This window comes from Budorcas taxicolor, chromosome 2, assembly GCF_023091745.1.
Source record: "Budorcas taxicolor isolate Tak-1 chromosome 2, Takin1.1, whole genome shotgun sequence".
Taxonomy (NCBI): Eukaryota; Metazoa; Chordata; class Mammalia; order Artiodactyla; family Bovidae; genus Budorcas; species Budorcas taxicolor.
Window position 1 is genome coordinate 148724927 of NC_068911.1, and position 17339 is coordinate 148742265.

General features: G+C 37.8%; 1 protein-coding gene across 1 annotated transcript in view; it reads left to right on the forward strand.

Annotated features, from left to right (window-relative positions):
• XRCC5 (X-ray repair cross complementing 5) overlaps positions 1 to 17339 on the forward strand; it is a 90696-nt gene that overhangs the window by 10665 nt on the left and 62692 nt on the right. Inside the window, exons 6-10 of the mRNA XM_052664340.1 lie at positions 1065 to 1256; positions 4358 to 4472; positions 5664 to 5802; positions 8962 to 9074; positions 12788 to 12850. Coding sequence (XP_052520300.1) covers positions 1065 to 1256; positions 4358 to 4472; positions 5664 to 5802; positions 8962 to 9074; positions 12788 to 12850 — 622 coding nt within the window. The remainder of the gene's footprint in view (positions 1 to 1064; positions 1257 to 4357; positions 4473 to 5663; positions 5803 to 8961; positions 9075 to 12787; positions 12851 to 17339) is intronic.

Below are 17339 nucleotides of genomic sequence, written 5' to 3' on the forward strand. Positions count from 1 at the left end.
CTCATCTTTAGCTATGCGGCTTTGGCTAAATTATTTTATCTCTGTATATTCCATTTCTTTTCAGAAGATGAAGATAGAAATCTCTGTCTACCTATAATATAAAAATGAAATGAGATTGTTTATATGAAAGTATTTATAAAGTGTCATATAGATTATTATCATAAAATGTGTTTCGTTGGTTTACTTTTCAATTTGTATATTGATTATTGACTATTCCCATGACTGTAGATCCCAATCTAGTTTTATTCTCATTTCAAACAACTGGAGTGAAGCAAGAACAAAATTGGTTTTACTTATTTCTAGCAATTGACTGATTTCTGTATAATAATTTTATATCTAAAATAATGATGATAATGTTTGTGTTACAAGTATTTTAATACTTTATCGTACTGATCTTTATAATAACCTTGAGAAATCATTAATGGGCATTTGTTTGTTATTCTTGTCTGCCTAGAATGTCATCCAGCTTTTTTCTAGGAAGCATTTCTTCCTACTCTTTAACCTTATGGCTTGAATGAAAGCTGACCTCTTCTAGATCTGGCCCCCAGGTTACTCCTGATTCCTGCTTTTGATTTTGTGTTTTTTGAATTGGAGAGTAGAGGGTTAAACCCTCAATCCCTCTTTGGTAGTGGAATCAGGCTTTATGAGCTTGAGAGTGTTCAGAAGCAATGTGGAGGAGAGAGCAGGGCCAGCATAAAGGCAAATGAAGATGAAATACAGAGATAGAGTGAAAGGCTCACAGAATCCCTGTGGTGTTTGAGACTTTGGATCTAGTCATCCTGAGGCCATGTGCAACCTTGCCCTTTCAATTATTTTGTTCTGTAAGCCAATAAATTTCCCCCATAAAATCCAAACCAAAGAGGTTTCAGTTACGTAAAACTGGTAAGAGTACTGGCTAAGGTAGCTGAGTGATATTTGACAGCTGAGAAATGTAAAGCTCAGAGAAGTTGACTGACATGCCCATTTTCTCATAGCCAGTGAGTGACGGTCACAGAATTGGAACCCAGTTTATTATTTGGCTTCAGAACTTGTCTTCTTAACTACTGCTGATCTTTTCTTGATAGTTTGCCTTTCCCAATTGTCAAGAAAGGTGGAACTGGGGACAGAGGAGATGGCAGCTTGCTCTTAGACCACCACGGGCCTTCCTTTCCTCCAAAAGGAATCACCGAGCAACAAAAAGAAGGTATTCAGATGGTGAAAAAGGTGATGATGTCTTTAGAGGGTGAAGATGGGCTGGAGGAAATTTATTCCTTTAGGTAAGAAGTGAAAACGTTGTCTACAAATTTCAGTTATAAGCATATTCATTTCTCTTTTGATCAGAGAGCTCTCTAATGCTTTTCCTTTTCTGAGCCATTCTTGAATTAGCAGTTATACTAACACTTTAAGAAATACTCTGGTTTTTATTAAAGAAATGGTATACCAGCCTCTAATCCCTTTCTTTGAAGTTTGCATGGTTGGCACAAGGTTTCTCCTTTATTTCCAGGACTGTCAGGAGAGGTTGGAAATATATAGATATAATGAAAGCTTTAACAAGTCAAATGATAAAAGATGAGGTGGTAGATTTCTTCTTTATGCCAAGCTTGGGGTACATTTCTCAGGCCCTTCCTTGTCATACACCTAAAAAATATTCTTAATTATAAAAGTGGTATCAGATCTGAGATAATAATCAGTATCCTCTTGTCCTCTGATTTAGGTTTTGGAGGCAGTGTACTATAATATAGTACTTTTTTTGCCATTTATTCATTTATTTTTAGCTTTTTGACTGTGCTGTGCAGTGTGCATCCCAACCAGGGTTCAAACCCATGCCCCCCGCCGTGGAAGTGCAGTGTCTTAAGCACTAGACTGCCAGAGAAGTCCCTATATATCATAGAGTGATTTTTTTTTTTTAAAGCTTTTGTCACAAAATAGTTTGGTCAGGCAAAAACAAAACAAAACCCCCAAATTTATAACTTACTTATTCCATATGGGCTTTGTAAAGGCAAGAAATGTGAAATCTCTGAAATACAGTATAACAATAAAGCAAGCTGCTTTTTTCAACCATCCAGAGATAGTGGGAGAGACGATCTTCTTTGTGTTATTCTTGGTTGGAATTGGATATACACTTAGTTTGAGCAAAGAACCTGAGAGGGGTCCATGGCATCTGGAATGGTGTATATTTGAGGGGCTTGATTTGGTAAAAGTGGTGGCAGCATACTCTGCCACACAGTATGGCTTTTTTAAAGTTGCAGATTTTCAGGAATAATACTACTTAAAGAATTCGTTCTAGTTTATCAATAAATGCACAAAGCACGAACGTTTTAAATAAAATTCTTAATTGTTGAAGTAGATCAATAATTAAGATTTTTTTGAGTAGCGGTAGGTAGTGTAGATCTGCTGTAATTTTTCTTCTCAATCACAATTTTTACATATTTCTAATGAGCTATAGTTGATAAGTGATCAACCTGCTTTTTTAAGTATAGATACTCTTGGAAAACTGCAGGTAAATGGGGATTTTGGAAATTAAGCTGTAATTTCCCAAGGGGTTGGTGAAAGAATCAAAGAGGAATCCTGTAAAGAGATGTTTCTTTGTCTTAGTATGTATTCTAATTGTAATACATTCGAATGTGTTTTTCTAAATTATTATTCTCTCAAATTTGAACATAGCTTGCTTTAATATGGGAATACATGCCTAAAGTGAACACATTCACCATGATATTGAAAGAATTATCGGCCAATAAAATTATTGTTAAAAAAGTTTCTTACAGCAAGGAGGGAAATTACTATGTGTTGTCCTCACGTTTTTTAAGATGTTTATTTATTTATTTGGCTGCACTATGTCTTAATTGCTGCATCCAGGGTCTTTAGTTGTGACACCTGGGATCTAGTTTCCAGGGTTGGAACCCAGGGTCTCTGCACTGGGAGTGCAGTCTTAACCACTGGACTACCAGGCAAGTCTCTCTCCTCATTTTTGAAGCTATGTTGATTTCAGGTCTGCCATGAAGGTATGGATCAGAACTTGGCCATCTGATATAGTAGCCATTATCCGCAGGTGGCTACCTAAATTTAAATTCAGTAAAATTACATAAAATTAAAACTCTAGTCCCTCAGTCATACTCTCCACGGTTCAAGTGCTCAGTAGCCTATTGTACAGACACAGTTGGAAATACAACATTCCCCTCATTGCACAAAGTTCTCCAGGACAGCCCTGGGCTAGGCTTATTCTCACCTAGAAGATGTTAGTGGGAGATAACGTGACTTCTGATTTGAGGAGGTTCATATCTACTGCAGAACTTATCCAGTTGTTCTCAGATGTTACCTATAAGATGCTGGTCTTTAGAACTTCCCCTGGAACAGAATCCAAACCTCTTGATTATTTTAGACATGACTCATAGTACAACTAGCAATGTCCTGTGAGACAGGTGAAACCTGATTTCAGACCCACTCATTCTTCAGCGAATACAAAGCCAAGGTGTACCATAAGCTTTGGAGCAGAGTATCAGGTTGAATATCTACTATTCATTGTAAATTGTTCCTGAAAATTGGAGTCTCTTGAGGCCTGTTTGTCCATAACTCTGGATAATGCCAGATAATCCTTAGTGAATTCTATAAGTTCCACCTCTCGCCTGTATTTTTCTTTGTTATATTTGATTAGGAACCAGATGAAAGTAGAATTGATCTTCACTAATGTTCAAAGAAGCTAGCTCTGTACATTGTGTTTGCTACTTCCCAGTTCCCCTTCCCTGCCGACTGAGAAACCTAGGGTTATTATATCTGCTTTATTTTAATATGGACTTAAAAGTATGGACTGCTAAGTTCCTTTATCTCCTGAAAGATCATTTTCTAACTATCTCCACAATGTGCATATACTCATCATGTCTTTTATTTAAGAGAATGGAAACGAACTAAAGAATTGGAGAGTTCAGTGACATTGAACAGTGACATTATAGGATGGAGCCCACCCTTTGATATCCTAGAGTAGGGCTTTTTATCCTGAGGTCTGTGATTTTAAGGGAGTTGTGCAAATGCATTTATGAATGTGCTTGTATCATATCCTCACAGTGTCCTTGATCCTGAAAAAAGAAATGTTATAAACAACTGGCTGAGTTGAAAGAAAAGATTGAATGAGGGAAGATAGAGATGTTCCTTTTCACCTGTTAGTGAAGTCCAGCTGGAATTCAGCTCCTTCCTCAGCCAACTCGCTTGTACTCTGGCTCTCTCCCAACTGAGAGTTGCCACAAGTTTTGCTTGTCATCACCTGCTGTTCCTCTCTTTATGATCAACAGCATCTCACTTCTCAGTCTAGAAAACTAAATGCAACATCCAGCAAAGGTTAACATTTTAAAATTGCTGCTTTCATAATACATTTTTCTTTGTTAAGTGAGAGTCTGAGACAGCTGTGTGTCTTTAAGAAAACGGAGAGGCATTCCATGCCCTGGTCCTGTCAACTGACCATTGGCTCCAATTTGTCTATAAAGATTGTGGCTTATAAATCGGTAAGTGGTAGGTACACATTTTTTAAAGAAATGTTACCAGGCAGACAAATGTGCTTATATAAGAAACTGGCAATTCATGTGTGGGTTATTCAAAACCATAATTACTGCTTCTCTAACTGCTCTCCCTGTTTATTTCATCTCTATTTAGCTTTTTTGTAAAAAGCATGGTAGGAGAGGAAGTTTTAAGAATTGTCTGTAATAGAAGTTGGTTCCCTCCTCTTTCTCTTTCTCTCCATTGACAATTTATTGTTAATCACAAGTTTCAAGTCTTTCCCTCTCCTTTTCTTTCTTAAAAGAAAGACAGTGAAATGCATTAAGTTGCATTATTGCAGTATTGTAGCAGAAATACAGATACACACCAGAGTTAAGTTCAGAGTTTTTAAAGCTCAGCCACATCTAATTCAATTATTAATGATCTGGTAGTAATAGCATCTAAAAAATATGAACACATTTTGACCTATTACTGTGAAATGGCCTTTTGTAGCATATGTGCATAATAGCACACTTTCAGAAATGCGTTGTTTTTGGTAATGACTTGATGACATACCAGTTTGCATGTCAGTCTCTGATCCATGCCTCCACATGACCCTCCTTGCCTTTTTTCTTTAAATGTACAAAATAAATATAAAAACATACTTAAATATATAAAATGTACAAAAGCATGTTTTTTTATAAAGTGTTTTTTTTTTTTCTTTTAATATTCAAGGACTTAATTCCAAAGCATACTACATGCATGAACACCATGGAGGTACTTCAAGGCCTAGAATAGTGTCCCTGAGAATGAGAATAAGTCTCTCTCCTTTTTTTTTTTTCTTTTGGTAGCTTCTTTTTCGTATTTTCTTACTGATTTCTGACTAGTGATAGACTGCTTTCCCCTTTCTTCTCTATTGAAAAAATACGGTAACAAAATGTAGGGTCTTCTTTTATTAAACAGTCTGTGGGTTTTGCACAGAAAGTGTTTGAGTATCTGAATATTAATATTTATCTATGGATTACCCTTGGGGAAAATAAAATGTAGAAAGGATTATAAAATAAAATTTCCACAGTAAACCAGAGACAACAAACCAGTATAGCTGGAGTGATTGTTTTGGATTTTTTTCTGTAAAGCAGAGAGTATATTAGTTTTTCCTCTTGCGTCAGTCTGAATCCTGACTTTCCTTGTTTTCCCTTTACTGTTCTTTCGGAAATCAGATTACCCAGGAGAAAGTTAAAAAGTATTGGACAGTTGTGGATGCAAGAACTCTGAAAAAAGAAGATATACAAAAAGAAACAGTTTATTGCTTGAATGATGATGATGAAACTGAAGTTTCAAAAGAGGATACTATTCAAGGTATTATGCCAGTGAGAGTTTCACTGTTTCCTGGAAGATTTTCTTCAAGATGATATGAGGCAGGCTGGGTTTTGTATTGTTGTTTGTCTAGAGACACATCTGTGTGAGGGAATCATGGGATGCTGGGTTCTGTAACTCATCTGCTGGGGCTTGGGCAGGGCTGTTCTGAAACAGGAGTATGCTCATGCATTCAGTCTCTCTGGGTTTTATTTATTTAGTTTTAATTGTTGATGATTGCTTTACAATACTGGTTTGATTTCTATGATACATCACCATGAATTAACCATAGGTGTACCTATGTCCCCTCCCTCTTGAATCTCTCTCCCACTTCCCGCCGATTCCCACCCCTCTAGGTTATTACAGAGCCCCAGTCTGAGTTCCCTGAGTTGTACAGCAAATTCCGTTGGCTGTCTGTTTACATGTGTTAGTGTGTATGCTTCCATGCCACTCTCTCCATTCATCTCACCCTCTCCCTCTTCTCAAGTGACAGGACTTAATACTTGGCTTTGTTTTGAAGTCTGAAGCTTACTAGCTAGGGAAATGCTTATATTAACATGGGTGAAGCAACTTTTTTGTGTGAATCTTTGACTTCCATGGTGATCATTTTTCTGAATGCCAATTTCAGGTCTCATAATGTGCCAGATTAGCTCCCTTAAGGTAATTTAGGGGATAAGAAAAATTATTTATATTTGTCATGTTGCTTTATATTCATTGGGATCTTCAGAGTTGTACTTCATATATTTATATTCATTGGCTCTGTAGACTGTATTTAGATCATGTCTCTATCCAGAGGGCTTAGAAACCAGCTGAATGTTCAAGAGCTAAAATGATAAGATACCAAATGATGGTTAAGATAGAAGCCAGAGTCTTTATATAATAAATTTATCACCAGACTACTATGTGGTAAATAGTCTCAGTATAATTTTAATTTGCAAGTCTTGAAAAAATTCCTTTTATCTGTGTGGCATTGTATCACAGTGTTTGTGTATATTTATATGTTTTGCAGGGTTTCAGGGGGTAGGAGAGTGATTAAAAGTGGTAGTGGTTATGCCTTCTTTCTTTGTTCTCATGGGCTATATTTAGAATGTAATTACCATTCCATAATCTCTACTAATTCTTTAATTCAGCTCATTGGTAGAGTGTGGTTAAGAACAGAAATTTTGGAGTCAGACTGGTTAGAATCTTGGCTCCACTACTTGCTAGTCATTTAATCCTAGTATAATGACTGTCTCATAGTAGGAGGATTAACATAATTAAGGGCATAAGACCAGAAAAGTAGAGGGCCTTCTCAGTGATACTGAGTAGTTGGGTAAGATGTACTGGGGATATACAGATTCGTGGTCAGAGCAGTATATAAAAGACAACCTGCATTTTCTCTTTTAATCTTCACAGCAAGCAGTGAAGAAGGCACTCTTGTTCCCATTTTACAGAGGAGAGAACTGAGGCTGAAAGACATTCATTAACATGTGTAGTATCACATAGTTAACAGCTAGTAGATTTGAACCCAGGGCTGCAAGAGTCTGTGTTTCTCCATACTATTCGGAGTTAGGAAGGGCTCTGAATGATACACTGAAGAGTTGATGCTTAATTTTGAGAGCAGCATGAAGCTGTTTATAATTTTGAGGAGCAGAATGTCAGAGTTGTATTCTAAGACGATTAATAGGACATCTGGGTATAGGATGAATTGGAAGGAGAAGGGACTAGACATGAGGGTGCCAATTCTTTTGGATGCAAGCAAAGAAAGCAACTCTGGTTTGTCTTGGGCAAAAAGCAAATTCATTGGTAGAGCAATGGAGAGGAAAGAGTTAAATATGGTTTAAATTCAGAGTATAGGTGTATAGCTTTTCTCTCTTAGCTTTTTGCAGTTACCCACATGCTTCCTTTGCCTGTCCTCTACTCTCTACCTGCCAATAGGTAGAGTTCTCTCTTCTAGATAGAGAGATTAGTTAATACGAGCAAAGACTGTGGTCGTATTTGTAGTCTGTTCTCTACTTTTGGCTGTATACAAAAGTTGCAGTAATTGATTTGCCCTTTAAAAGATGAACCAGAAAACATGACACTTTTAATGAGAAGTTTCAAATTACTCTTAAACAATTTAAGTAAGATGTCTGAAAAAAACATTATGTACCACTCTTATGTGCTATGTATTTCCCTCTTAATTTTTTGTTGAAATTTTTTTTATCATTAGCTTTTATTAAGCCATACAGAAACGTGTCTCTTTTTAATCAAATACATGGCATGAACAGAGTGAGAGGGACTAATAAACATTGGATCACAGAATCTGCCCCCAGACACACACGTTTCTTTCTTTCTTGGAGTGAAGATGCACGCATGTGCTTTTCCTTTTTATCTGCCCAAGGTCAGACTCCTTGGATTTTGATGATCTTTCAACATCTTTAAACATATACTACTATATCTTTATCTTTAAACATATAATACTATATAGTGAAAGGGCACAACCTTGGATAGAGCAAAGACCCTAAAACAGGGTTGGAGTATTTTTAAGGAGCCAAGAGCCTAATGAATGTGTATGAATGTATATGTGTATGAATACCCTAAGTAATTAAAAAATATATATATATAGACAATCCTACCCCAGAAATAAAATAAATTTAAATGCAGAAAAATATCCAGCATATCAATTGAATGTTTCTGAATAGAAAAATTTTGGCGTCTTCCATTAGGCATTTATATATCTCCAGCATCCATTTTTGGGAACATTTTGTTCTGAAATTTTCCAATGGGTGTTTTTCTCTGTAGATCTCCAGGTTTCTGAATAAATGTGTTCTTGTTATTATTTTTCTAAATCATGATTATACTTTATAGTCATTCATGGTTTATATTTGGTTGTTAACTAGTACATTTTCTTTGCTGCTATTCTTTCTTCTAGGCTGGATAATCATCAAGGTAACTAGATGGCAGAATATGCTACTTAAAAAAATGTAATTAGATTTTAATTATCTCTGTATTATATACGTTTGTGGATCTGCTGCTTATTTTCCCTCATTGATGACAAGGGACAGAAGGTTGATTCCAGGCTTGGAATATAGAGGCTTGATCTGGAGTGTGTATATATTGTTAATGTATGTGTGGGGCCAATTTCCGCTTGTAGAGAATGAGGCCCCATATGCTTAACAGATGCCCTTCTCTGTTCTCCAGGGTTCCGCTATGGGAGTGATATCATTCCTTTCTCTAAAGTGGATGAGGAGCAAATGAAGTATAGATCGGAGGGAAAGTGCTTCTCTGTTTTGGGATTTTGTAGATCTTCTCAGGTAAAGCACATATTCTACTAATTGTAAACAAAAAAATGCGCTTTTTTCTCATTATCTGAAATGGTGTGGTTTTGATTGGACCTTTTAGTTATACTTATTTCACTTTTAATTTTTCTAAATGTAGTTTGTGGTGCTACTGTCTTTGAGTTTTGAAGACTGAAAATCAAGAGGTGAAGAAGTCAGCATAAATCAGAAGAACAAACTCAATGAAAAGTCACTTCTTAGCTTTGGTGTCAGTGGTAGCTCATGGTAGCCTTAAAGAAACAGCAGCCAATTCTTTGCTATTGTATTCCTTTCTCTAATTGTAAACTGGAATGTTTTATAGGAATGAGAGTCTAGCTGGGTTTTGAATGACCATAGATCTCTTTGAATATCATTGGTTTATGCCAGTCACCCTTCTCAGTGCCTAACAGAGATCTAAAATGTGAAGCTTGTTCATAAGTCATCTGTTCTTTAGACTGCAATGCAGAGATGCAAAACAGACACAATGGGAAATGAAGGAACTCAGTGAAGGCTGTGAGATACAATATACAGTCCTAGAAAGAGTCATTAAAGATGCATAGAGGTCTTAAGTGAAATGTTCTTGAAATGCACTTGAATAAGTAGAAAGTGCATCTTTTCAGGCTTTTCAGGGATGAAGAGATTCTTGTTGGCTCTAGAAGAACTCAAGTGAGAATTAAAATAAAATATAATCCAGTGTACCAGATCTGAACTTTTTCATGTTGCTCTAGCATGTAGTCCTTGTGTAAGTCAGTGTTAGAATAATTCAGTGAAGTTGGGGAGAATGTGTTTCATGATATGCTCAAACTGTTAGGTGCATTTTTAAGACTCATAATCCAAAATCACTGCAGATGGTGACTGTAGCCATGAAATTAAAAGATGCTTACGCCTTGGAAGGTAAGTTAGGACCAACTTAGATAGCATATTGAAAAGCAGAGACGTTACTTTGCCAACAAAGGTCCATCTAGTCAAGGCTGTGGTTTTTCCTGTGGTCATGTATGGATGTGAGAGTTGGACTGTGAAGAAAGCTGAGCACCAAAGAATTGATTCTTTTGAACTGTGTTGTTGGAGAAGACCCTTGAGAGTCACTTGGACTGCAAGGAGATCCAACCAGTCCATTCTAAAGGAGATCAGCCCTGGGTGTTCTTTGGAAGGAATGATGCTAAAGCTGAAACTCTAGTACTTTGGCCACCTCATGCAAAGAGTTGACTCATTGGAAAAGACTCTGATGCTGGGAGGGATTCAGGGCAGGAGGAGAAGGGGAAGACAGAGGATGAGATGGCTGGATGTCATCACCGACTCGATGAACGTGAGTTTGAGTGAATTCCAGGAGTTGCTAAGGGACAGGGAGGCCTGGCGTGCTGCTATTCATGGGGTTGCAAAGAGTCAGACAAGACTGAGCAACTGAACTGAACTGAAGCCAAAAATTGAGAATATTTACTTAAAGTCAATACAGTTTTAATATTGAGATTAAATACTTTTTCTAAGTTGAGAGTCTCCAACAAATTATAATCAACATACTTTTCTTTAAAATTATTTACTTTGGGAGGTGTGATTAGACTTAAAATTTATGTTTATTAAAGTCAGTGCTTATGAGTCAAGTGAAACAGAGCCTCCATTCAGACCTGTTTGTAGAAACTGGCCTCTTGGGAACCAATTCCAGATAGTCAGAAAAGAATTGCCTGTCTAAAATGGCTACAACTGTAATTCAGGACTCAAAAAACTTCATCTGTGCCACAGTAGGTGTGGAGGCCCATTTAGTTAAATGATGAAGCAAGAAAGAGTGAGCTGAAAAAGTACATATTCCATTTAAAGAGATTTTTATTGACTTAAACTGAAGTTTTAAGTCATGAAGTATTTTCTAAATCAACTTTTTTTGATGTTAAGCTCTTAAGTTATTTTTATCTTAAGTACAGTATCAGACAGATACAATAGAAATAGTCAAAATAACTACCATTTATTGAGTGATTACAATATTACAGTCAGTATACTAAGCATTTTATGTAAATTCCCATTTAATTCTTATTATAACCCTCTTCAGTTCAGTTCAGTTCAGTCGCTCAGTCATATCCATCTCTTTGCAACCCCATGGACTGCAGCACACCAGGCCTCCCTGTCCATCACCAACTCCCAGCATTTACTCAAACTCATGTCCATTGAGTCGGTGATACCATCCAACCATCTCATCCTCTGTCATCCCCTTCTCCTCCTGCCTTCAATCTTTCCCAGCATCAGGCTCTTTTCAAATGAGTCAGTTCTTCGCATCAGGTGACAAAAGTATTGGAGTTTCAGCTTCAATATCAGTCCTTCCAGTAAATATTCAGGACTGATTTCCTTTAGGATGGACTGGTTGGACAACTGTCTTAGGTAGGTGCATGTACATACTTTATATATTAGGAAATTGAGGTTCAGAACTGTTAGATAATAGGCCCAAGGTGACCCAGTTAGAAGGTGGTAGAGATGGGTTTTGAACAAGGTCTCTTTGACTCTAAAGCTATGCCATTAATCAACTGTGATCTGTGCACCAATAGACAGGCTCATTTTTGAATAGTCTAGCTTTTACATACTTGCTTTTGTGTATTGTGTTAACAAATGCATACACAGTGTCTCAAGAAGGTTTTTCCATAGCAACTAAGGTAAAGTGTACGTATGTACCTTCTAACAGACTAGTAATTAGCTTTAAATAAATAAGATCACATAGTTTTCCAGATTCCCTTAAACTGAGGGACACTAATATTTCTGGATTGAATTAGTGTGAAACTTTTCATTATATAAATTGGACTTTTTTTTTTTTTTTTGAATTGTGAATTACTCTTTTAAATTTTCAAGAGACTTTTCACTTTGTCTTCTTCCAAGTTGTCAGTGTTCTTGGTATCTAATTATAGGATGGATAAGAATTAAGCCAGAAATTCCCCAAATGTTTGACTGTCCTTTGAGAAGTCATTTAGGTGCCTTAGGAAAAGGTATCATTAACTGTTCTTGAATCAATCAACTATTACAGATTCTAATAAAAGGGCAAATAAATCTATACAAATGTAGCAGACTGAAAATATAAAATTATCCCCATATTTCTTCAAATAATGGTTTTCAGATGGGGAATGGATGTGAAGATGGAGGGTATTTGGATTATATGGGCCTCACCCCCACACCTTTGAGACTCAGTTTTCTTGAACTGCTGTTACTGTAAAAGCGCTCACAATTTCTCAGTATTAGAGGTGGGAGTACAGAAAAAATATTTGAGCATTACTTCTCTTATGGCACCTTCTTAGAAACTCTGGGCTCAAGATGACATAGATCAAAGAGATGCTGATCTTGGTTGATAGATGCAGGTGGTTATAATATCAGGGACTCTTAGTATTCATTTTCTAGTCTGTCTTTGACTCTGATGCTGTGCTAGTTAAGTAATTTAAAGGACAAATGGTACACTAGTCTCTGCAATTCATCAATGCTTCGTCATTGCTCTTAGGATGAAGTCCAAACCAGTTTGCTTATGAGACTTCATGATCTGATCTATGCTAAATCTTACTCATCTGATTTTACATTTATCGTCTTTAATTTATTTGAACCTCAAGTAGTAAGTTGTTTCTAGTACCTGTGAATGTTTTTCAGCAAGAGCATTTTGAATAGAATTTCTTAATAACATGTGGCATTATGGTTTCATATGTTCCTTACTTTGAATCTAAACCAGTTCTTTTCCTCACTTCCTCATGTAGGTCCACATGAAATATTTTATGGGAAATCAAGTTCTAAAGGTCTTTGCAGCAAAAGATGATGAGGTGAGTTGACAGTAGGTCTTTGAGGCAGGGCCACAGAATTGAATTGTCATTTCAAGCGAGTTGTTTGGGGCTTTTATGTTTAAAATAACATTAATTCTTGCAACAGCGGTGGGAAAATTCACTGACCTTTAGCTTTGAAAATGGAGAAGTGATAAATGAATTTGTCGTAGCATGAGCACAAGGCCTGAGACCATAGTCCTGCAATTGGAGATCAGGTGAATATTAAAAACAAAAACGTTTGAGCAAATACATTGAATGTGGGGATCTCATGGTCACAGGTTCAGGAAGTGTGGCATTAGGTTAATATTTTCATTTTCATAAGCAGAACATTTAGTGCTGGCTTGAACTGAACAAAGCTAGTGGAGGTAATGAAATTCCAGCTGAGCTATTTCAAATCCTAAAAGACGGTGCTGTTAAAGTACTGCACTCAATATGCCAGCAAATTTGGAAAACTCAGCAGTGGCCACAGGACTGGAAAAGGTCAGTTTTCATTCCAGCCCCAAAGAAGGGCAATGCCAAGAATGTTCAAACTGCCAAAGTACACTTATTTCATTTACTAGCAAAGTAATGTTCAGACTTTTTCAAGCTAGGCTTCAGCAGTTCATGAACCGAGAACTTCCAGATGTTCAAGCTGGATTTAGAAAAGGCAGAGGAAGCAGAGATCAAATTGCTCACATCCAGTGGATCATAGAAGAAGCAACAGAATTCCAGAAAAGTATCTATTTCTGCTTTACTGACTAAGCTAAAGCCTATGATTGTGTGGTTCACCACAAACTGGAAAATTCTTAAAGACATGGGAAAACCACACCACCTTACCTGCCTCCTGAGAAACCTGTATGCAAGTCAAGGAGCAACAGTTAGAACTGGACATGGAACAATGGACTGGGTCAAAATTGGGAAAGGAGTTTGTCACCCTGCATATTTGACTCATATGCAGAGTACATCATGGAAATGCCAGACTGGATGAAGCACAAGCTGAAATCAAGGTTACAGGGAGAAATATCAATAATAACATCAGATATGCAGATGACACCACCCTTATGGCGAAAGCGAAAAAGGAACTGAAGGGCTTCTTGATGAAAGTGAAAGAGGAGAGTGAAAAAGCTGGCTTAAAACTCAGTATTCAAAAAGCTAAAATCATGGCATCCGGTCCCATCACTTCATGGCAAATAGATGGGGAAACAATGGAAATAGTGACAGACTTTATTTTCTTGGGCTCCCAAATCACTGCAGGTGGTGACTGCAGTCATGAAATTAAAAGACACTTGCTCCTTGGAAGAAAAGCTATGACCAACCTAGACAGCATATTAAAAAGCAGAGACGTTACTTTGCCAACAAAGGTCCATCTAGTCAAGGCTATGGTTTTTCCAGTAGTCATGTATGGATGTGAGAGTTGGTCTGTGAAGAAAGCTGAGCACCGAAGAATTGATGCTTTTGAACTGTGGTGTTAGAGAAGACTCTTGAGAGTCCCTTGGACTGCAAGGAGATCCAACCAGTCAATCCTAAAGGAAATCAATCCTGAATATTCGTTGGAGGGACTGATGCTGAAGCTGAAGCCCCAGTACTTTGGCCACCTGATGTGAAGAATTAACTCATTGGGAAAAGACCCTGATGCTGGGAAAGATTGAAGGCAAGAGGAGAAGGGCATGACAGAGGATGATATGGTTGGATGGCATCACTGATTTAATGGACATGAGTTTGAGCAAGCTCCAGGAGTTGGTGAAGGACAGGAAAGCCTGACATGCTGCAGTCCATGGGGTTGAAAAGAGTCGGATACAACTGAGCGACTAAACAACAGCAACAAAGCATCCTGAAGATCCACTTACTCACTGGACTACTTCCATCATTGATAAACTTGTCTTATTCTCTTTGCCCCTTTCTTTTCATTCTCTTCCTGCATCTCAAGAGATTCTGTTTTCAGGCTGGTTTCTGACTAACAGCCCATGCCTGTGGCATCCTGTGTGCACACCTGCCCTCTCCACAAATAATTTCTATGCAGTCTTCAAGTCAGAACTCCCTTGGAGGTTTTGATGTTAACTGGAAGCTTACCATCCTGTGTCTGTTTCAGACCACTTAAAGAGGTCTCCAAGTTCCAGAAGTTATTTATATTTGGAACTGGTAAACTGGATGCGGAAGGCTTGTTTGGGTGGTGGTGTTAGGGATCTAGTCCTCCTTTTTTCCCTCACCTCTGAAAGGTAGCTGGCTGCTGATAGTGAATGGATATGCCAGTATCCATTAGAACAGTAAAACTAGGAGAAGAAAATGCTTGGCTTCCACTCAGTGCTGGATTTGTTAATGCACAGTAGGTGTATGTGACTTCTCAAATTTGAAACTCCTACTTCATGGATTTCTCCTGAATCACATCCTATTGGGAACCATGCAGTTCTAGTATATGTTGTCAACACAACTGCATTTTTGACTTCTGCCGAAGTTTTAACTCCAGCTTAATGTCCTTTTTTTACCCAAAGAAAATTTTGATCACTTCGTGTGATTGCTGGGTATGAGTAAGAAAAGTCACGTCACAAAGCCATGTTAGCACATGTCATTGTCTAGACTTGCTAGCTCAGGTCAAGGCAGCCTTGTGGCTTGTATAGTTCACATCCAGCCTTATATGGAACCTGTAGATCACAGGGTCACTTTGTGTCACTCAAGAAAAAAATTCTAACGGCAGAGGGCTACTCTGTGGTGTCAGTTCTGATGTCATACTCAAAGAATAGTATTAACTAATTGGAGCTTAATGAGATAAGCTGAGGAAGAAAGAAACTGTCATATAGAAATTTTCAGTAAAAGATAACATGGAGAAGACTTGTGTAGGTACCAGGGAAGTAGGAGGGATGAGGGATGTGATAGCCTTCTTCAGATACTTAGCAGGTTATCATATGAAGCAGGAGCTAGACTCTGCTTCCTGCCGGAGGGTAAATTGGAACCAACAAGTGGTGGTTTTGTTCACAATGAAGAACTACTTAATCAACAAGGATTACTGTCTCCATATGAATTGGTTCCTTGTGAGATGGTCCAGTCCCCATTCCTGTAAGTTTCTAAGCAGAGTCTCATCAGTCAAATGTGGGGAAGGCAAGTCCTTCATCATGTGGGTTGCCAAACTAGATGAATACTTCTGTTTTCAACTCAAATATTCTAGGAATATTCCTTTTTAAGAATATTTTCTTCGGTTATTAGCATTTTTTTTTTTTTTACAGAGAATCTACACTTAGGTCCTGGTTTTCACTGTGTGGAAGAGAAGGGGAGAGGAGAAAGGAAAGGAAATAGAGCTTTAGTTGAGCTTCCCACAAGTGTAGTGTTGTGTTATAGCAGATACTGGGGACCCCATCCTTCCTTCTTTAAATATCCCAGTTGGTTCTATCAAAGACACCAAATAAAAACTTACAGATACACTGGAAGTAATCTCTTCTTTAGTTTATCACTGTGCTGATATGGTCTCTTGTATGGGACTTGTTAGAATATATAGATTCTGTCCTTGGTACACATCTCGTTTCTGCTTGTCAAGAGAGAATTAGTTCAGTGAGAGCAGAGACACACATTTTTTTTCTTAGAGTGCCTAAGACAGTACTTGGCAATATGGCGGCCCTGGCAAGCAGTACATGCGGGATTTGAATTCCTCTGCTTGTAGCAGCGGCATCCCTACTGATGGCATCTCGGCTGCTGTGTGGTTCGAAAGGCAATGCCAAAGAATGCTAATACTACCACAATTGCACTCATCTCACACTCTAGTAAAGTAGTGCTCAAAATTCTCCAAGCCAGGCTTCAACAAAGCCTGGCTTGAACCTTTACATGAACCATAAACTTCCAGATGTTCAAGCTGGTTTTAGAAAAGGCAGAGGAACCAGAGATCAAATGGCCAACATCTGCTGGATCATCAAAAAAGCAAGAGAGTTCCAGAAAAACATCTATTTCTGCTTTATTGACTATGACAAAACCTTTGACTGTGTGGATCACAATAAACTGTGGAAGATTCTGAAAGAAATGGGAATACCAGACCACCTGACCTGCCTCTTGAGAAACCTATATGCAGGTCAGGAAGCAACAGTTAGAACTGAACGTGGAACAACAGACTGGTTCCAAATAGGAAAAGGAGTACGTCAAGGCTGTATATTGTCATCCTGCTTGTTTAACTTCTATGCAGAGTACATCATGAGAAACGCTGGGCTGGAAGAAGCACAAGTTGGAAGCAAGATTGCCAGGAGAAATATCAATAACTTCAGATATGCAGATGACACCACCCTTATGGCAGAAAGTGAAGAAGAACTAAAAAGCCTCTTGATGAAAGTGAAAGAGGAGAGTTAAAAAGTTGGCTTAAAGTTCAACATTCAGAAAACTAAGATCATGGAATCCAGTCCTATCACTTCATGGCAGATAGATGGGGAAACTGGAAACAGTGGCAGACTTTATTTTTTCGGGCTCCAAAATCACTGGAGATGATGATTGCAGCCATGAAATTAAAAGACGCTTACTCCTTGAAAGTTATGACCAA